The 22,920-nt window shown below is 36.0% G+C and overlaps 1 protein-coding gene across 1 annotated transcript in view; it reads left to right on the top strand.

Moving 5' to 3' along the window:
* Nucleotides 1-908: 908 nt before the first annotated feature.
* SNTG1 (syntrophin gamma 1) overlaps nucleotides 909-22,920 on the top strand; it is a gene marked incomplete at both ends in the record, with an annotated part of 147,504 nt that continues 125,492 nt past the window's right edge. The window contains 2 exons of the mRNA XM_079533868.1: nucleotides 909-920; nucleotides 12,445-12,579. Coding sequence (XP_079389994.1) covers nucleotides 909-920; nucleotides 12,445-12,579 — 147 coding nt within the window. The remainder of the gene's footprint in view (nucleotides 921-12,444; nucleotides 12,580-22,920) is intronic.

Genomic DNA, 22,920 nt, shown 5'->3' with positions numbered 1-22,920 from the left:
ATTTTGCCAGCCCTCACTCATATCCCCAACTTTTCTAACATTTGTTTTTTTTTTTCAACTCATAAATATTTCTGCAGCCGATACACTGTTAAATGATACTGGATTCCACTGAGAGGTTACGTATGTTAATAAAATGGGTGACAAAGGTATTGATTCCTGATGTTTCTTTTGCTATGAGAGAAAAGAAAAACAAAAAATCTTTCATGAGAGCAAGAACATTCTGAAAAGCAACTCTTAACTGTGTCCTTCTGAAGTGTTACTTTCCAGTACACCCTTACTTTTGAAAAGAAATGAAAAATAAACTCGTTTTTGCAATATGAAAAATAAATTTGAATACCCCCACAAGATAGTGGGAACAGAAAAATATCTCTGATCATACCCTGTGAAACCAAGTTGTGTACTTTATAAGGAGCAGAAATTACTTACAACATCTTATGCTTCCTAATCCTTTTGCAATGTTGGTCATTTCTCTTTTTAAGGAATGACTATATCTGGACCTGACAAAGGCTAGTTCAGTTGTTCAGCTTAGACAGATAACTTATGTTTTGCAATATCTTTTTCATTCTAATGAGCTCTTTCTCTCTATTTTAGACAAATATCACTTGCTGTGTCATAGCACATGGATTTCAGGACCGCCTGCGAAGAGGTAGGATCAGATATTTTTCTTTTCAAACAATAGTAGATTCAAAATCAATGCACTTTTAATCCTTTTTATATGCTAACACACCCTGCCCCTCCTTTACCCCCTTTTTCTGCAATGTGAGGAATTATATAATCAGATGTAAGTTATTCAGTTGATTGCTTCATGGTGGCAGGCAGACTCTGTAATAGAACATGAAAGCATTTTCACAGGTGTTTTCATCACTGCCCCTCACCTTTGTCCCTTCCAATTTACCTCTTTGGGCACAATGTGGGTGCAGGTATCTTTGTTTTGTGTGAGCTTTGCCCTTAGTCTTTACCATTTATATTTGAAAGCCTGTACATGAAATAAAACATCAGTGGAGTCCCAAATCTATCTCTGTTCAACAAAATCAAAGGCAAAATGTAGGAGTATGGGAAAAGGGTAGGGAAAGATTGGAAGGTATGAAAGTGACCCAAACAAAAAGTACTTCAATTTTAATTTGATGAGACAAGAGAGTAACTTTCACATAGTATAGGTATATAGTTTCAAAATATCAATATAAAGTAATTCAATTTCCCCTCCACTAACGATGGAGGAAGTGTTTTTGTTTTTTTCCTGTATTTTTACTAACTTTGAAGGTAAATAAGATATATTTGAATATGTTATTAAGTGCAGCAAATCTTCTCAATGGTTTCCCGTGGACAATTTTTCTTCAATATGCTTACACAACTTTAGTTACACCACATTATGTTGTAATGTGAAGTCATTTTTAAGATTAAAAAAACCATTCAGTTGCCTTCATACTGAGAATAGCAAACAGTGATCAGGAAGGTGGTCATGTCTTTATAAGTGACCATAATTCCATGAAAAATAGAAGTGGAAGGAGGAGAATAACAATAGGTCAGAGAACTACATGTAGCCAAAACAATTTTGACTTGAGAATAAATTGATGTAAATTACTTGGGGGAAGAGAATATGAGCAGGCTGAAGATTATGAAATCATGATAGCCTTCTGAAAAGTGCACTGAGATTAGAAAATAATATTAAAGTGAATTTGGTCTTTGGGAAAGGATACCATGATGGTTGCCCACAATACTGTATGAGAGACTTTATATGCAATCTAAATTCTGTAATACAGTATATCCCAGATTATTTGCCTGGGGTAAAAGAGACATTTCTAATTTTTTTTCTTGCTTTTTTCTTTTTAATTGATTTATGGAGCAGATATGCGTTATCTTTACAGGATTTTTGTGTTGTTACTTTAACTGCAGCCTAGTAGAGATTGCTTAGCAGCAATTAACTTAGCTCACTGCCCAGCAGCAATAATGACAACAGCAGCCCAGAGATGACCTGGAATATGAGTCATGTCTTAGCCTTTAAAGTGCAAGTATACTGTCAGATCTGTTTCATTCAGTATTTGGTTTCTAATTGGGCATTCATTTCAAACTTAGGTCTTTAAAAATCTTTTTTTTTTGAGCTTCCATGATAGACATTGGAAAGACAGGGTTACTCCTCCCACCATAAAAGATGCTTGATCTAAGCAAGCATTTCTAACTTTTAAATTAATTAAATTAAATGAAGTAGATTCAACTCCATTTTATCTGCTTTGCGTGAAATTAGGTCTGTGCCACAGAATCAGTGGTGCCACTTCTGAGAAATTCTTAAAGCTGCAATGAACTAACTACATCTTGTGTCCCAAGCCAATCAAAGTTAATAAAATATAGACTTTTAACCTACTTTCACCAAATAAAACATCAGTAGCCTTATGCTTACAGGTTTAGCTAAATTTTTAACTAAAACCTCAGCACTAACATTGTAAGATATCCTCTACTTTCGTTGTTGTTCATGGAAAATATATCAAGCTGTATTCTCCTGGCCCAAGAGACATGTAGCCATCATAGTTCTGCAGCCCCAGATCCAAACAGTAGTGGGGGTGAAGATATATATATGAATATATAATATATATATTCATATTCATGAATATATATGAATATATATATGAATATATATATGAATATATATGAAGATATATATATATCTATATATAGGGAATCTATATATATATATATAGATATAGATAGATAGATTATATATATATATATATATATGCCACTAGGCATATGCACACAGAGCACACATAAACACTTCATATATGAATAGAGATGTACATATGCATGTATGTGGCCAGCCATTTGAATTATGTGAGGACACGCAAAGCACTCGCACAAACACAGATGGCATCAGCAGCCTCATCTAAGCTTCTTCTCTGGCTGAGCAAAATAGATTTTCATTAGAGATTATACTTATGTATGCATACATAGAATGTAGGTGCTCCAGCAGCTGAGCTTACCACACAGCCTGCCCAGTAGCTTCTCCTGGGGCCCAGTCTCCTCAGTTGCTGGCACCTGTAAATACACACACAAGTCTCTCATCCAGGAAAAAAGTTACAAAGGAATTCAGTAAGTTACCTCAGAATATGACCAGATAGATGTGCTGACCAGTGGCCTATTTAGATGCAGCCAACCTCTCTTTATGTCCTTGCCCATCTACCTTCTCCCCAGATCACTTAGATACCTCTCTTTCTCTGCCCGTGGCTCCTTCTTAAAATTTCCATAGTAAGTCCTGTGCAATTTAGAGCTGCATCCCTTTCTTTCAGGATCTGAAGAAGGGCAATAACAAGGAAGGGAACAGACTCTTTAGCAGGATCTGTTGTGATAGGACAAAGGAAAATGTTTTCAAACTAAAAAAGTGGAGATTTAGATTGGATATAAGAAGGAAGTTTTTTATAATAAAGGTGGTGAGGTACTGAAACAGCTTGCCTAGTGAGATGGTAGATGCCCCATCTCTGGAGACATCCAAGGTCAGGCTGGATGGGGCTCTGAGCACCCTGATGTAGCTGCAGATGTCTCTGTTCATTGCAGGGAGGTTGGACTAGTTGACCTTTAAAAGTCCCTTCCAACTCAAACAATTCTATGATTTTATGATAATACATTTCACACCCCTAGACAGTGAAGCTTCTAAGTCCCAAAGATAGTCTGGTATTGTATCATCACGAGGAACCTGTCCCAGTGGGTTCATCACATTCATTACATCTAGATACTGGGGCTGGGACTCTCCCAGGACAGCACTGGGAGTGGATCAGATAGAGTGTGCCTTCCTCTGAGTCCTTATTTTGGGTTTCCACCTTCCTGTCTGTGTGCTTCCCTAGCTTGTGGAAGTGGAACTTTGATAGGCTGATGGCCTCTGTGATGGGCCTGGATTAGCCAGGCAGGGTGTTACTCAGGCTCCCACCATCTGTTGTCTGTATAACTTTGTGCACACAGACAAGGTTTTATCACATTACCTAACAGTTGTATTTTTCATTTACTTGGTTTCCAGAAGGGTTTGGGGTTTTTGCTCCGCTATGTGGACAGTTTCCTTTGACTTGTGCCATCCAGTTCTATTAATCAGTTAATATAGATTTTAATTTGAGTTCAGTATGAGATGCAATATTCCATTCTGTCAAGTATTTCAATTCCAAAATATCTTTCAGCCAAGATTTTATCTTTGAGTTTCTTGTGAAAGTGATGATAGAGACTAAAGTACCATTGTGGCACTGCCTCCTTAATGAACTTATAGTTTTGTTCCACTGGTACATCTTCAGCAGCAGTTTAATCTCTCCAAGCTGTATTTTGTGTGCAATCACAAAAGCTTTGTTATTATTTTATTTCAACTACTGACAAGAAACATAAAATAGCTCTAGTCTTTGTTTCACAGTACTTTTATTTGATTGGTTATCTAGTCAGTACATTTACGACTTTCAGCCTTCCTTTCTGTACTTCCCCAGTTGCATCAGTTTCTCAATTAATCTATGTATCTGAGAAAAGTAGTCACTGATCTTGTATGCCACTATACTTACGAGGCAGTTTTTGAGAATGAAGGTAAAGGTTATCACGAAGCCTTCCTCTTCTTCCCCTCTTTGTTTCCTTTCTACTGAATATCTTATTGCTCTTTTTTCCCAATTCTCCAGAGACATGTAATCACCACCACCACTTCAGAAGAACTGAGATAGCTCTCCCAAAATGCTGAGTGAAACTCAGACACTTCACTGGTACTTTCATCCCCATCCTTACTAATGGCAGTAAGTGATTTGAACTGAGTTTCAACTAGCATAAAAACAAAATATTCCTCATAGATGCACTACAGACAAGGCATACTAATCATAATATCCATGGCAAGCTCTATTTTTCCTAATACTGATGTGAGTTAAATTCAGTAAACAGCCAAATACCACACAGCTACTTGTTCACTTCTCCCACAGTGGAACACAGAAGAAAATTAGAAAGTTTGAGAACTTGTGTATTAAGACAGTTTAATAGGTAAAGCAAAAGCTGTGTGCACAAGCAAAACAAGACAAGGAATTCGTTTACTGCTTCCCATTCCCAGTCAGATGTTCAACCTTTTCCAAGAAAGCAGGGTTCCATCACACCTAATGGTTACTTGTTAAGACAGACTCTGCAACTGTGGATGTCCATCCAGATGTTCACCCTTCCTCCTTCTTCCCACAGCTTTTATTACTGTGTACTGTGTCACATGGTATAGAATAGCACTATGGTTCATTTGAGTAAACTGCCCTGGCTTTGTCTCCTCCCACTGTTATGTGAGACAGTCTCAAAGGTCTTGCTGAAGTCCAGGTAGACAGTATTCACAGTTCTTTCCACATCTGCCAGGTCAATCATTTCATGGTAGAAGTTCATCAAGGTGGTCAAGAATGACTCCCCCATGGTGCGTCCACAGTGAGTACCTCCTGTTGACTTTATTTCATGTTTCTGGAAATGGTTCCCAGGATTAGTTGTTCTGTTACCTTTCCAGGGATCAAGGTGAGGCTGACCAGCCTGTAGTTCCTTTGATGCTACTTCTTGCCTTTCGTGAAGATAGGAGTGATATTTGCTTTCCTATAGTCTTCAAGCTGTTCTTCCAGTCACCGTGATCAAAGATTATCACTAGTGGCCTCACAATGAATCCTATTCCATGGATCTTTTCCAAGAAGATCCTTGAAAAGATCAAAGTCTACTTGTTCAGGTGCATGATGTTCAGGGTTGTGAGCTTGCTTTTCATCTTCCTCCCTGTCCTTAGGATCCTGAATTCTGTCATTTCATGACTTCTTCAGGTAAGACTGTCTCTGACCTTCATGTTCCCAACAAATTCTTCATTGTTGGTATGAGGTCCAGCAGAATCCCTCTCTTTTGTGGATTCCCTATCACTTGGAGGAGGAAGTTATCAACAGTGCACCTCAAGAACTACCTGGATTGTTTATATCCTCTTGTCTGGTCCTTTGCAGCAGTTGCCAGCTTGGTTAAAGTTGCTCGTGAGGAGCAGAGCCTGCGAACATGAGGCTGCTCCTATCTGTCAGTAGAAAGCCTCATTTGCTTGTTCTGCTTTTGCTTGTAGCAGACACTCACTGTAACACCACCTTCAGCATCTAACAGGATTTTGATTTGAGATTAGAGTGCTGAAATTGTCTTTCCTATTTACAGTTTGAGGCTAAGTTCCTAATGCAGATCTTACAGTCAGTGGAGCTTAGTGACCAATTCATCCCAAACCTGATAATCAGCTCAATTGCTCTCTGAGCTTTAGTGACCACAATGAGCTCTTCACTGATTATAGTAAGAGCTTAGAAGAAAGATGCAGTTGGGTGTCAATCTCAATATGATTCTGATGATTACTTTCTGCTGAATAATCTCGTCTGTAGACTGTGCTTCTTTTCAAGGCATCCTGAAATGAGTTTTTTCTTCAAGAAAATTATTCTATGTTGAACAATTCAAAAAAGGAGATTTTGCACATACACATAATTTTTTTTTTTTTTCTAAAGGGCTATTCTGGATTTCATACTCTTTTCCTTCACTGATCATCAAATGTATGAGTTGTACTGATTCTTGTAAAACGTTTTTTTAATCAACTTATTCAACAATTTCCAAGCCATAAGACTATCTATCTCCACTTTTATCCTTTATCCAGAGCTTGCTGAAATTCTCAAGAGTGTAAGTCATAGAGTCACTGAGTTCTTTAAACTCTGACCTCAATTCACTTGACCTTTTTCTACATTCTGAAAATTGTTGCTTAGAAGAAAAATTCAATCTCTGACTAATACTACAGTTTTTGTATTTATATTTTTTAAATCCAGCTTCAAATCATAATTTTATCCCAAAATCACAAGATGGAAAATGATGGACATTTTTTGATGCCTATAGAAATGTTAATGAACATAGTAAATTTGAAGAAACATGCAGAGTAGCCTTTGTTTTACATGGTGCTATCTCTTGACCTGAATTGTAATTACCTAATCTACTCCTAGTAAGTCCATTAGCAATCCAGGTATTAAAAAGCATTCATTTATAGTGTCAGAAAATGAAAGGTTTTTTTCTACAATTTTGCCTTAGTTCAGAAAGAAACTCATATGTACATTTGTATAATTGTATATGCATATATATACATTTTCCAAATGTTTAATTTACATATAGAATTAATCAGATTATGTGAAACAAAGAAAATTCTCTGTAAGACTTCATTCTTTTGAGAAAACACTTATTGAGAATGCCATAGCTAAATACTCAGACCTGACAAATCAAAGAAAAAGAAGATGGAGCCCAAATTCTCTGTTTTCTTCAGTTATCTTGGGTTGAAGTATAGAATTCATGTGCAGGAAAGTACTTGTTATCCTCTGGATTGAAAAATGTTGGTACCTGGTAGAACAGACTCTGAATGACAGGCTGAACACATTCCTGTATATCTGGGCTATGTTCCAGTTTTTGACAGTGTGTTTTTCACCTACGCTAGCAACACTCCTCCTACAGAATGAGTAGCTGGACCATTTAAAAAATGCCTTTTATGTGGTTCTGGCACATATTTCTACTTCTTGTATTCATTGCCATCACTCCCTTACGCCTCTGATTCACTTTCCTTTTTGATTATTATACTTGCCATTGTAAAGCAGTGACAGGAATGTCTCCATATGCCTTGAGGTCAGCTTCTGTTCAAATAAACATCCCAATGTGTAGGTATTCCTCTGAAGTTAACTGCATACATTTTTAAGGCAGTTTCTGCAACCCATTATCCTTACTGGTATCGGATTCTTTATGGCTTTAAACTAAATTGCAGAGTTTTGTTACACTTTGGAAGACAGGAACCAAAGGAGAAAATTAAAGTCCAGGTCATCCTGTATAGAAAAATCACTGAGAGATTTTTTTTTTCCTCTTCCTTTCTTCCATTGCTTCACAGACTGAATTCTTGGATATTTGCTGAGGTGCTGAGGTCTTTTAAAAAGGATCTGAAACTGGAGGAATTAAAGTAAACTAAATTGCTTTATTACCAAAGGGCAAAAGCAATAGATAAAGTAGCCTAACCAAAAGATATATTAGTCTCTTGAAAACTAATGAAGATTAACTAAGATGGATTGGAATACTGATTAAATTTCCTCTGGAACAAAACCCTGGAAAAGCTTTGGACTATAGAAAAAAGATTAAAATTCTTAATAATAATAATAATAAATTAAAATTGAAATTATTTAACAGTAAATCTGTCAGTAGCCTTATTTAGGCCAGGTAAATTAAAAGGTATTGATGTTTTATGTCCTGCAGGGAAATGACTCTGAAACCAATGTGTAACCTTATTTATTTTGGTATACCTTTAGTAGAGACCATTCTGCTAGCCAAAATGTACAAACCATAGTTTTAACAGAATCACAGAATGGCTGAGTCTGGCAGTGCCCTCTGGGTCCATTGGGTCTAATCCCACTCTATCAGGGGCCCCGGCCCATATCCAGGCAGTTGATGAAGGTCTTTGAGGAGCAGAGAGTCCACACACAGCCTGTGGGCAGCCTGTGCCAGCGCTCCGTCACCTGCACAGCACAGAGGTGCTCCTGGTGCTCTGAGGGAACATCCTGTGTTCCAGGTTGTGCCCACTGCTTCTTATCCTGGCATCCTCTTCTCCAGGCCGAACTGGAGCTCTCTTTTGTATATATTTCTTCTGAAATTTATTTCTAAATATTTGTGAAGGCCATATATATTACAGCAAAAATTTTATAATCTCTAAGAATTTATAAATTCTTTTTAGGAAAGATATCAGGACTTGATTTTATGCACAACCAATATGGCTATGTGGAATAAATCAGAGTATAATGGAAAAAGATTTTTGAAACACCTTTTTCACTGCCTTGTTGCTGGTAATCATTTGAGTGTGGCCATATTCTTTGTAGAAGTATCCTGCTTTGAGGGCTCTGCTATGTCATGCCATTCTCCAGCAGTGTTCTGAAACAGAAAGTTCAACACACAGTGGTATTGCAAAGCATGTATGGATCAGTTTTCAGCTCCTCTCATAATTACGTTAGTTCAGAAACAGCAGGCAGTTTCTAAACTCATACCAACGACATCATCTCTTACCAAAGCAGTGATCCTTTGTAATTGAGCTAAAAAGCAGGTGGCATCCAATGGCAGAGACAATACAGTGGAGGTGCAGAATTCACTGCATCTGTCACTTAGGAAGGAAGACACCTTTATCTTCTTCATTGCTTTTGCTTGAAGTCACTAACTGCTCTCTCATACAAAACCTCATTCTTTCATCACTGTTTATTACTTCCCTATCCCTTCCATATCCTGCCTTGTAGACTTCATAAACACATGCAGCTTGTAACACTCAGTTTTCTTGCCCTCTTTATAACAGGTGCCTAATTCTACAAATAGGATGAAGAAAATAGGAAGAAATACAAGCATTTTGAGTGAGCAGTTTGGGCTCACTCACATGGGCAGTCAAGGTGTACTGGCATAACAAAATGTTAGCAGCTGAACTACACTCCTTTTTCCATGTCTGCTTCAATGCAGTGCAGTTTATCATACATTTGAGCAGGAGAGGATGCTTTGCCTGACCTCACATTGACAGTTACAGTAGCTCAGCTGACATGACATATGCTATTTTATTGCTGTAAGTCAGGGCAGGGCAGGACCCTCTGGCAGTGAAATATAAAAGCCTTGAAGGGAAAATTTTTGGCGCACCCTCTTGTGGAATCTCATAAAAGTTAGTCAAGGGAACAGAAGCTGACATCAGCCACAGCCTTGGCACATGCAAGAGATTGTGGGGGTATAGACAAGACAGCCCTCCTGATCTTCCAGCCGGGTTAATTTTTCTGCATGCTGTGTGGATAAAAGGTGCTGATGTGCACTGTGATTTTACATGAAAACATATGTGCAGAAAAACTTCCCTAAGTTGCAGCTCAGTATAAAGATGCAGGAATTTGCCTCCTTATTTGATTCAGTTTAGTGGATGCTTTAAGGTGGGAGGGAAAAAAAAAAAAAAAGGAAGAAAAAAGAAATGTCAAGAGATATAAGTAGAACAATGAAAAAAATAAATGTAGGTCTTTGTTCTTACGGAATTGTCTTGAGCTTATCTAATGAAACTGAATTGGATTTTTAGCATCATCTCCTAGGATCTTATCCTTTATATAGTTGTTTATGCTGCTCTCAGATAACATAGGGAAGGACGTAGCATAATTGAAGCTTTAATTTTGAGCTGTATCATAAACCGGCTTTCATAAAGCCCAACAACAGTGAAGTGGTTCATTGCATTTTAGAGTGTCTGATGTAAGTAAGATGCCTGAATGTGCAAATCAATCTTTCCAAGAGCCAAAATGTTTTGCTGTTCCCAAGCTTGGTTTCCTTTGTTCAGACTGAATAAACTCAGCCCACACGCATTTGGAAACTGACTTGAATTTTAAATTTTTTTCTAATGCCTAATTGTGCCTGCTATGATTATGTGCCTCTTAGTTCCCACAAAGAAGCCCCTTAGCTTTGTGCAGAAAGATTCTTTTGAGACTTTATAGGGTAATAGACCAAATCAGAAATGTGCAGTCAAGTAAGGCAGTGCTACTAAAACCAGTATATTAAAGTCAGAATTTATTCCATTGCCATTTATCCAGGGGATGAAGGAGAGCATGTTTGCTAACATTTACTATGGGAGAAAGGTGTTTTATAAACGGTGTGTGTTTGTGGGCTTATCTATTTTGTTTGACCATAGTTGTTTACTGCTTACTTCACAACTCCATACAAGGAAGATCCCTCTGAGTCTATAAAGCAGTTATGAAGAGAAGGAATTGTGCAATTTAACTATATTACCATCTCTTTATTTTTATTTTCTAATATTTTATATGTGTTCTATGAGGGAGTTTTTCATTGGTACTGAAAACTTAACTCTTTTTGCTGATCCAGTTATTTAATTTGTCTGTCCATGTCAAGCCTTTTCTATCCCATCCTGTTACAAAAATGACACATAAATACTAAAACAAGTCTGTATAATCAGAGCACTCACTACCTTTAGTGTGAGTTTAGTGTTCAAAACCCTTTTGTTTTTGTTACTTGAATAAAATATTTCAAAGATTTGAGTAAATTATACACTTTTGCTGCCTGTCCCTCAGAGAAAACATTTTTTTGAGTATTGAGCATGGAGCCAAAGTAAAAGAGCAGTTCATCAGGGGAGATTATATAAAACTATTTAAAGATTGCTCTTGACCTTCCTACCTCTTTTAGCGCCTTGTAGGAATAATTTAAGCTTTCCTTCTTACAGTTGCCTACTGTCAGTTCTGTATTTCTGTTTTTTCTCTTCATGCTATAGATCTAGGGTATCAGAGCTTATGGGGAGATCTTCGAAACACTCTTTTAAACTCTTGTCTGAGAAAGAGCCCTTAGATTCAGCCAGGTCAACCTTGGCAGAGAAAGTTCACCGCAAGACTTTTGTGTCCTTGATCTTCTCACAAGTCAACTTTCTACAGACCGTGGATTAAAATCTGACCTGAATGAAGAAAACATAAGTTCTGTTACTGGCATTGATGAGCCTAAGATTTAAAACCATTTTCAACTAAAAATTGTTTTCTGAGATATATACATAATTACATATATACTTGTGTCTATGCAAGTACTTGTATTTTATAGATAAAGGCAAATTCTGTGTTAAATTGCTAATTTTTACATAATATGTAAATAAATTTCTCATACAAAAATGTCCTAGCAACTTGTCTATTTATGCTAATTTCAATACAGCCTTCAAGGACATACTGCTAATACTGTGTGTGCTTCCACCTGCAGATTTTTTCACTGCTCTTATCTCTTATAGATAGAATCCCAAAAGTTGCACCAATATGTGCTGACAAGGATTCTGTTAAGTTGCTCAAAAGCCATATATTTTATACAGGAGAATCCTATGGAATTCCTGACCTGTAGCTGTAAATACAGAATACAGAAGTGAAGTGGGAATTAAGTTACTGGAGGGAGTTATATTCCTTGATCCTGTTGTCTCTTAACTTCAGTATTGTCATTGAGAAGTACTGTAAGTCGATGTGCTTGTGCTTTGATAAAAGCCCAGAACAGGTTCACATAGGCTGTTAGTGCTTAGTGGTTAGTTTGGAGATGTTATACAGTTGTATGTCTTTTTGTGCCAAAAAAGGTGCAGCACGCAGAAACAGCAGTTTTGATTTTGTATCCAAGTGAGCTGTCATCATTTAATCCAGAGATGGAGAGTATAACCAGAGCTACCCCAAAGCTAACCAAAGATGTGTTATAAATTCATCATGGACAGAATTAGGCTTTGTAATTGAAAAATGTACCTCTGCTCATTACGACCACAGCCATTTGTTCTTTTCAGTCTAAGCACAGTAAATGCATAGCAGTAACTGGTAATAGCTTTGGATACTTATTGAAGTATGAACACAAACTGTATCAAACTCTCAACTAAGACTTATCATCTGTCTTTTTTGAAATTTGGAGCATGCTGAGAAAACTTTTTTCTTTATTCCTTTCAAGACAAAGACAGGGATTTGTTTGCTGCAGGATGGTAACCAGGAGCCTTTCAAAGTGCGACTGCACTTAGCCAAAGATATATTGATGATCCAGGAGCAGGATGTGATCTGTGTGTCTGGTGAGCCTTTCTATTCTGGTGTAAGTAGTTCTTATTTCCTCTTTTAAGATGTACTTTACAAAAAGTAAAAATACTCATTGTGTGTGTACATGTGTGTGCATATGTGTGCATTTACTCTATTTGATATTTCATGTTACATTGTTAATACTGAGTATAGTTTAATCAAACACTAAATATATTCTAATATATCATCTCCAAGAGTAAATTTTAATAATACTCATCTAGGAAGCATCAGTAGGAACAAATATGTTATATGCACAACTTATTGTATTGTTTCTCCACACCTTAAATCTTGGAGCCACATAATACAGTTAAGAATACACATAAGAATGACAAAAGCATTGACTTTTGCTGCAAATGCAGATGTACTTCAATATCTGATTATCGTCTGTGGAGCTTATGAGACAGTTGATGGTTAACTGTTCTGGTAGAGCTTTACTGGATGAAAGTGTAGCAATTACATGTTATCCTCTATTGCTTGATTTGCCTCATAGGATAGCATAATATCAAACTTGATGTATGTTGCCAGTCAATAATTTGAGGACCACCAGCTAAACTAGCATTTTACATTAATAGAAATGGACTTCTGTTGAAACACTGTAATAGTGAAATTTATGTATTACTATTTTACGTGATGTAATGTAAAGATGCAGGATTTCTTACTTAGCACGTCATTGAATTTTGTGGATAATAAATTGAGTTTTGGAGGCAATTTTTTGAAAGATCTGTGAAACGTTATGCAGGATAATATTGTAGTTACTATTGTAATGCTATGCTTTTATTTTATTTACAAGATAGCAGAAAAAAAGGAACAGTTACTATTCATTTCTATAGATGTACTGCAGAGAGATTTCTTTTATATTTGTTCGGCACTATTCTGATTATTTAGTTTGCTCATTTAAGTGGAATTTTCATAGGATTTCATGTTAAATCCTGTGAGGCATAGCAGTGTAATACCTATATTATGTCTATGTTATTAATTACTGCTGTTGCCACATCTCTATATCTCTAAATACAAATATTATATATATATAGTATAATAATATAATATATTATATATATTTATATAATATATTTATATTATATATATATAGTATAGTATAATATAATATATATAGTATAATAAAAAGATAGAAATGAAAATCTAAAAATAAATTGGTAGCTTGGGTTTATTTGCATGTCTTTTGACCATTTCATGTTGTACAGTTTGTTAATACTGGTCCATGTGCTGTATATGTAATAGAGATGTTCCTTTTAATGTTTCTCTACAGACATGACATCTAGCAGCCCAGGCAGAAAGAAATGATGAGTTCAAACTCTGGCTATAGCTATAGCTGTTCAATTAGCAAGACGCACTGCAGCACTGTTTCTCCACCAGCACCATTCTGGCTTTATTTATTGCAAGATTTTATCACTCAAATATATGACTTTAATTATTATGCTGTAACGTGTATTACTTCTGCTGAACTTGGTATTTGAATGTCTTCATGAAATGCATATTTAGTTTTTTCCCATTTCACAGCAAGACTCTCTTAGAGCTTTTCCCTCTTTAGGTTTGTCACATCCCGTCTGTCAAAAGAGGGAGGGGTGAGGAGGGGTGACCAGATTCTCAAATTCCCTCCGGGTAGATTAAGGTGAAGCTGGCACTCAAGTTCTGAACACAATCATCAATTTTAATGAGAATCTCTGTACTACTATTATCTTAAAAGTATTGGTATTCTTACAATTGTATTTCTCTAAGCCATGCAGATAAACTTTGCAACTTTATAAGAAATCGAAGTAAGGCTTGCATTACTTAACTTTTTGATGGAAAAAGAAAGAAAAGAAAGTGAAGAATTGGCAAGAGACAGAAAGAGAAATGGACAGAGAAAGAGAGCATTGGTTTAGCCTACAGGGTAACCTTGGTCTGAGAGAGCACCTGTCCTGAAGTTTCAACATACTGAAGTTTCAAAGCCACCCTGAGCTTTTCTCTGGCATTCTTTTAAGCCTGTTAGATTTCAGCAGGTTTGTCGTAAACAAGTTTGCTTGTCAACAAGTTAATCAACAAACTGAGGAGCTTTGGACAGAGCAAGGCTGTCCCTTCTCAACAGGGCCCCACTGCTCTGATGGTGACTATGTCATTAGCCTTTCGCCTGTTGTCATGGTGATGATCTTATTTTGTATATGTTTGAGACAATTCCAGACATAGCACAGATAAAGTGTTTTTCATTGGCCTGCTACAAGGTTGGCACTGTCACTGTTGAAAATAGTGTGTATTGCTTCACTGATTACAGTCTCCCTACTGTATTAGCATATTGAATCTATAACTCACTAACTAATGGATATTAATGTGGTGCTGAGGAGTTTATTTTCACTTGACAGTGTCATTGGTAGGCTAGTAATTTTTGACCCCTTTACTCTTGTTTATTCTGAGATTAAGACTAGATCTTGAATCAGTAGGCTCATTCTAGCTAAGGATGATTGGCATTTCTCAGATAGTTAACTGTCCTTTTGTCACAGGCTATTTAAATAATGTGGAATTATTAGCTGTGACTGTGTAGCATGATCAGATGTACCACAAACTTAGTTTTTGCTTTTTTTTTTCTTTTCCATTTTTATTGCTGCTGTTTTTAAGCTTCTCTTTTAATTGTTTGCTTGTTGCTTTTTTATATTTTACTTTGTTTGGCTGATTTTGCTTTGTTCTTGGTGTCATTCTAGATGACTGACCACATCTATTTTTCTTTTACATGCTTTTGAAAGAGCAAGTTCTTTCATTAGAAACTAACATTGAATGCCTCGTTGAATGAACTCTAAAGAACAAAAATAAAATTTGTAACTGAGGAACAGTAGCATTGTTAAATTGTACAGACAAGAAGCTACAGCGAAAATCCTTTTTAATCTGTTTTAATCTTCAAATAATTTGATTATAGGATGTTGAACTTACCACTTCACTATTTAGAAATGAAAGATTATTACTACGCTTCTAGTTCAGAACAGTGTCTCTTCTGTTTGTTGAATTGGAATCAATTTGCATGCTCCTCTGTGTAGGACAGACTTTAAACAGTCACTGAACGTTCCTGCAGTATCCTGATTTGCATCCTGCAGAATAATTTAAATGAAAGCAATGAACCCTTAGGAGTGAGGTGCTGCTTAATGTGAGTACATGAAATAAAGACCTAGTTCTTAGTATGGAATTCTTCCTTTTTACTGGAAAACAATTTTAATTTTCTAAACCTGAATAGATGCAAAGGAACTTTGTTTCTGCCATCATCACATGCAGTTTGGAGTAAGAAACTAAAATGTGTAAAAGATTATAAGCAGCATAGCATAAAAATAGTGTCAAAATCTAAAAAAAAAAGAAAGCATCTGTTTCTTCAGTAGTTTGAATGAAGTGATGGTGTTCGTGAGGATCATGCATTAGTCATACCTGAAGCAGTTCCATGGAGCAGTAGAGATAGTTCTAGTCACAGGTTACATAGATCTAAATTTCAGTATCACTTGTATCAACGAGTATTACAGAGATTTGCTTATGTATTTCCAAGAGATAGAAATGTTGTGGATTCACCATTAATCCTACTAGCGGGCATCTGATGTAGATTTGGATTCCAATGCAAATGAACAAGTTAGATGTGACGTTTTGTGAATCTTGAAGTCTAGAAGGCAATGTCTGTGTTATTCCAAATGAAATCCTTGCCTGGAGGAAGAGTTGATAGTGTGCTGAGTGTATGTCTGAGTTTTGACTAGTGCATGTGATGAAGATACCCATGGGTCCATATGAAAAAATTGGAAGATGGGTAACTGTTAGGTCAGCTACATTTTTCTTTCCCTCAATGTAGTAGACTCTTAGAAAAGATCTGTTCATATTTGTGGTATTGCCAACAGAGAGCTTTATTTTAATCATCACAAATCTCTACAACAGTTACTTGTGCTGCAGAACAGTCAGGATTTTTTCCTCTTTTCATCTCAAAAATAAATTCCCTGAAAGCAGATGGATTATATACCACATGGGCACTTGCCCTCGTTATTGATGCAAGGAAAAATTTTATTTTATGTCTCCTTTCAAAATGCTTTGAATGGCATGAAATTTTATTTGCAGAATTTTACTCTATGATGTTCAAGTTGACGTGCAATAAGGCAAACTCCAGACTTTTCAGATGCATAGGTCAACTGACACGACTAACAAGGATGGCCTGATACTCCTTGCTGCAAACTAGGTGGGGAGGTACCCCTAAGATATAGTATGTCTCCTTTGAAAGAAAAATCTTCAGTAGGCTAATTCCTAGGAAACTTATTAATCTTTACAATTCCAAATCATAATTTTTATTTTGTAGTTAATCCTCGTAATTTCTATCACCTTTTCTGTCTGCCTGAAAATCAAATAACTGAGTGTCTGTCTTTTATCAGGAAAAGTAGCTACGTGTTGAGGAGGATTCTGTTTGTTTGCTAATTGTACTCAGGCAAGCATTTTTTCTAATAGAGTGTATCTGCCTGTTAGATCCAGAAACCAGTGATGACAGTGTACCATCTGACAAAATGGGTGGTTTGAATCAGCTTCTGTTTTCCTAGAAGACTGAAAATAAACAGCGAGCAGCTGGCAAAATGCTAATTTTTGTTACGCCAGCAGTTTGTTTTCTTCAATAATTTTCTTAAAGGTTCTGTTGAAGAGTAACAGATTTTTGAAATACAGCTAACTTGCTATTGAAAAGACAGAGATAGCTCTGATTCATGTTGAGTAATCTAATTCCTTACAGCTATGCAGTAATGCTTTATTTAATTAAACATTTAATAACTTCTTTTTAGCTTTTTTAAAGGATGTTTTCAGGAGGTAGATATGAAGATCGTCTATACTTTCAATGCTAATAAAAACTGAATATACATTTTTATAAATTTTGGAACATCAGTTCTCCAGGTAGTGCAGAATTTCTCTAAGAATTTAACTGAGTTTGATACAAATGTATTGAAATTTAACGTAGGGCCTGTAATTGCTTTTGGATAGGTGAGAAGCTTTCATCAGTAAGCATCTTTTCCAAGGTCAGAGAGTAACACCGAGTTAAATTGTTGAACTGAAGCCAGATCTGATTTCTGGCATTACTAATCAACAGCCATTCTTCTTTTTCTTGTAAAGATAAGAACCTATTATGGCTCACTTTTAAATGTGTCCATTTGCTATTGTGAAATCAACTACACTGAAAGATTTATAACTCTATAATGTCAGTGTGGATTACAAAAAAATTAGTTGCACAAAAGAGAGCCTTTCACCTTATAAAATTGTACAATACATTGCTTTTTGTGATGTTATTGATTTAAATAATGAAGATATTATGTCAGAATGTCACTTAACCCTGACTTGCCTGAGAAGTCAGATGCAGTTATTGCATTTCCTTTGTTTACATATTTGGATTTTCAGTTATACTGAAAGTGTTTTTTAAATGTGTTACTTTAGATCTTTCATTTTGAGAGGATTGTGGGTTTTTCTTCATATATCTTGGTGTAGGTAATACAAATTTAATTTACATTATCAAAGCTAATGACTACAAAAACGAGTGGAAAAAAGGGAAAAGCTTAAAACATTTTTGATTCACATGAAGCTTTGATTTACTTTCTGCTTTCTGTTTATTCCGTATTTATTTACTGTTTTGATTCAGATGTGAGACTGAATTGTGGGAATGTTTCCAAAGTGAATCTTTCTCTCCAGAAGAGAACTGCAACTGCAAGAATGGATGGGTCACCTTTCCAGCACTGTCTATTTTATTACCTTCACAAAATCTATCTAGAATGTGTTTGGTTTGTTGGTTTTTTTTGTTTGTTTATTTGTTTGTTTTTTAATTAATGCCGGTATCTGTCTGATATTCAGTGGACTGGATGAAATTTTCTCACAGAAGTTATCAAATATCTATCAGAGGATGGTAACTTTTTTTTTTCCTGCCAATCTGGACTATTTATAAATTACAATATAGACCTGACAAATGTAAATTAAAAAATGAAAAAGGTTATTTTGGGACAATCCAAGACAGCTTATTTTTCTGCCTCTATCTAAAAAAATAGTAAGTGTAGCAATCTATGGAGGTTAAAATACAAGGCTGCCATTTGTAAGACCAAATTTGAAAGAATAGAATAATTTCTTGTCTTTGCTTTTGCTGTTTCTTTTTGTTTTGTTTTTTGTTTGTTTGTTTCCTCACAAAAGAGGCAATACAAGCATTGAAAAAGATGAAACAGTTGGAAAACCCAAAGCATTGATCAAGGTATGATGGGAGGTGGCAGCTGGAAACTACACCTATGATGAAACTACAAAGGGCATTCTTTACTTAACCATGTGAGAAATCAGATCAATGCTGACCTTGGATTTCCTTTCTTCTTCTTTGTTTTCATTTTCTTCCTTATATGCTGAAAAATTCAATACTTTGAAGGCAATACATCCTAGAAGTATAATTTTTACAAGTAGAATTTTAGATGAGTGTTTCTGGTTTGGGGCATATGCTGTATTAACAGTAACACACTGGAGTGAAAAAAAGCAGAGTCAGGTGCTCTTGTTTATTAGAGTCAGTTTTAGCAGTTTGTATCACATCTGCATTTATCATGCACAGCTGCAGAGGAGCCAGGATTCCCAGTTGACCAGGTGTTCTGTTGCCCTTCCATACTGCCAGTGTTCTTCAGTTGTACAAGGAACTGAAATAAGGAGATTTCAGCAGTTGAGCAAGGCCTTTGGCATTTAGACTTTTAATTCAAATCAGTGATGTGAGTGACCTGTGTATTTTTAGAATGAGTGTGAAGTTTGACTGCTCACATCAATTAATCCAAAGAAAAAACAGTAAAAAAAGAATAAAGCATTAGCAAAAAGAAGATATAAAATCTCTCTACTGAAAATGGATGAAATTATTCAGTGGATAAAAAAAGTGTTTTTTGTTTGTTGTTAATATGTATCACAGAATCACAGAATTGCAGAGATTGGAAGAGACCTTAAGAGAACACTGAGTCCAACTCCTCTGCTATAGCAGGTGCCCTGCAATAGGTCATAGGGGTAGGTGTCCAGACAGGTCTTGAATATCTCCATAGAAGGAGACTCCACAGTCTCTCTGGGGTGCCTGTTCCAGTGCTTCTTATGTTCAAATTTTAGGCATTTTGTCCTATCACTACAGAGCACTGAGAAGAGCCTGGCCTCATCCATTTTCCTCCCGCCTCTCTTTAGATATTTATAAGCATTAATCAGATGCCCTCTCAGTCTTCTTTTCCTTAGGCTGAACAGTCCCAGGTTCCTCAGCCTTTCCTCATACAGGAGATGCTCCAGGCCCTTTATCATCTCTGTGGCCCTCTGCTGGATTATTTCTAGGAGATCCCTGTCTTTTTTGAACCAAGTAGCCCAGAACTGGACACAGTATTTTAAGTGTGGCCTCATCAGGGCAGAGTAGAGGGGGAGGATCACTTCCCTCAACCTGCCAGCCATGCTCTTTTTAGTGTGCTCTCTTTTTAATACTATATATATGTATATGTACACAGACATATGCTCAGTATCACTGCAACAGTTCCATCCACAGTGAAAACGGAGTTCTTGTTTTCTGCCTGTAAATAGTTAATTGCATAGACTTGTATGCTTTTTCTGATTATTTATTGTCACCGCATGCTCACAGGATCCTTCTTCATTTCTAATCTTTAAGATGATATCTGTAATCTCAAGTTCATACTGGCGTTTAAGGGAAAATTTTAATACATCTTCAGTAGAAAACTAAAAACTACTGCCTTTCTGTTTCAGTGCGTAGCTCTCGGATGAATAAATTTTTGGCAAAACTCTTAGCTCTCCTTTCCAGTCAATGAACATATGCGTGGATGAGGAATTTTCTGAGTTACAAGCATAGAAAATGCTGACAGCTTGGCAGCAGCTTTGAGTTTTTCAATAAAATGATAACTGCTTTTTTTTTCTGTTCCAGGAAGCAGGTTGTAAAACACTCTTTGAATACTGTATCTAAAAATCCTAGGAGCTCTAACTTTCCTTTTGTTTAGTATAAAGTAGCTAATAAATGTGATAAAGGAATTATAAGCTCACAGGGTGTGTTGTTAGTCTTATATCAAACTGGATGGGTTCTTATTAGACTCAAATCAATCAAAACTCAGAGACGGCATAGTTTGGGGAAGCTGAAAAAAAAACAGTGCAAGCTCAGTGATATCTGTGTAAATAAAGAGGGGGATGTATTGTACTCAATGGAAGATATAAAGGGTGAAATAGATTTTCACCTGATGTGTGCACCTACTTAGAATCATCTGAGTGAAATGTTTTTTTGTTGTTTTTTTTTTCTTTGCTGATTATAGAGAAAGCTACCTTTGACCATTGTCCAAGTTTTAGATGACTTAACATTGATCAGATTGAATCTCATTATTTTTCTTCCAATGTTTTGGTTAAAAAAAGGAAAATTGATGAGATCTGGGGTGTGATCTTGTGCCAAGATTCTGGCGTCTGACAGTTTGGGAAAAGCTGTTTCATTCTACTGTTTATGTGAGGCTTGTAGTAGCACAGTAGTGGATTATTGGTGGTGTAGTAATGAGATACTTAACTCTTACGTAATTCTGGTTTATATTTTTGGAGGTTGTTAGTTTGCATGTTTATGAGAGTTAGATGTTTTGTTGTGAAGAATATGTAAGCCCTCACATTTAAGGTACACTAAAGTAACAAAATTCTTTTTTCTAGGAATGCGAAGTGTGTAGAGTTTGCCTCAGCTGACTACAATGCAATACTTTGCACATAACACATAACTAGAGCGCATCTAACATACAGTATGCTCTTGAATTTCAATTCTGTTCAATAACAGCCCAGACCTGAAATATTTAATATCTGCTCTCAACAGAGATAGAAACGAACCTAGAAAAAGTACCATATGAAACCCTCTGATAAACTGTGTTGTGCTGTGAAGTTACAATTGCTTGAATTATTTCTGGATGTTCTATTTGCTTACTCTTCCACAATTTTTCCACTTTGTAATCTGCTATATTGGTAAAGTATTTTTGAAGTATATTCATTTTTAGCTCTTACAAAGTAATGCCAGGCTACAGTGTAAAATATTTATAGTTTTATGTCAGATGGGCTATCAAACTCAGGGAAAACAAAAAATAAAAAACAAATGAACCAAACATTTTTATGGCTTGCTTAACTCTGAAGTTGAGTGAAAACCAGAATGCTGACTCTGCTGACTTTTTTACATAGGTACGTATATGTGTGTGTTTCGATAAGAAAGAGAACAAAAAGGCAGTTTTTATTAGGCTTTTTTAAAAGCATAGCTCTAATGTAGATTCCACTCTTTGTACTTAATGGAGATGATGAACTTTAAAGAAGATTTATGTCCTTTAATGAGCGTACTGCTTCATTTGAAATGTATGAAGTATAATATGCTTTGTTCCATGCATAGACAATGTAATACTGTTATGCTAGTTCTCTTTAATTAAAAAGATTGTTATTTTTCAGTGTATTCTTATATAATGTAAGTATTTTCTGTGTGATCTGAACATATATAACAAAAATATTAGAATGTATGGACTAGAATGTAGTAGTCAGTCTATTGTTCTTAACTACTTATCCAACAGGAGACAGAGCTGAAAATGGGAGGTATCTATCAGAAAAAATTACTACTATCAGCAGAGCCACAGCTAAGTGTTTCATGTTCTTATGTGTAAACTCAGCTTAGACCAAACATCAAGCTGTGTTCTATATTAGTTTATCCTGACTTTATTGTTGTCAGCATTATCTGACTGAAACCTCCTGGTGGATGAAAGATTTTCTGAGTTGGTTTGTGGCCTGGCATAGCTCTGTGGTTTGAACTCTCTTTCTGGGCACTTTGTTATTAAAGTTCCTAGAAGGTGTCAGCGAAGAGCTGAGAATGCTCTTCTGGACTCTGTGCACAGCATAGATGCACACTGATGGAACAGGTTAGGCATATGTTCTTCTACTGCCATGCTGTACATTCGTTAAGTTTTTAATGCATTTCAATACATCTCTTTCTCAGAATTAAACATTTACAAAGGTTAGTGTAAATAAATAAATGTGACGTCTCATTTTAGGCAGCTATCTTTTCTTGGCTCTCGAAGCACTGTACAGGTGGTTTGTGCTTGCTTTTTCTGGAGTTTCACAATTCATATTTGTCACAAATGTGAGAGACAACTGTGTTTTCCCTCAAATTCAGCATTATCCATTTCCCAAACCTCTTACCTCCCTACCTCTTTTATTTTCTTTTTAAATATAAAGGAGGGGAAAATAGATCTGTAAATCTTTCAAGCTCATTCATGCTTGACAAGTTTCTCATAGGAGACAGGAGAACACTTTATGCTTCCGTATGCTTCTTGCACTCCTCAATAGCAATATGGACTGAATTATGATCCATTCCTTAATGTAATAAATAACA

The sequence above is a fragment of the Tetrao urogallus genome (genome assembly GCF_951394365.1).
Source record: "Tetrao urogallus genome assembly, chromosome: 3".
Classification (NCBI taxonomy): Eukaryota; Metazoa; Chordata; class Aves; order Galliformes; family Phasianidae; genus Tetrao; species Tetrao urogallus.
This window is presented reverse-complemented; position numbering and strand designations above follow the sequence as displayed.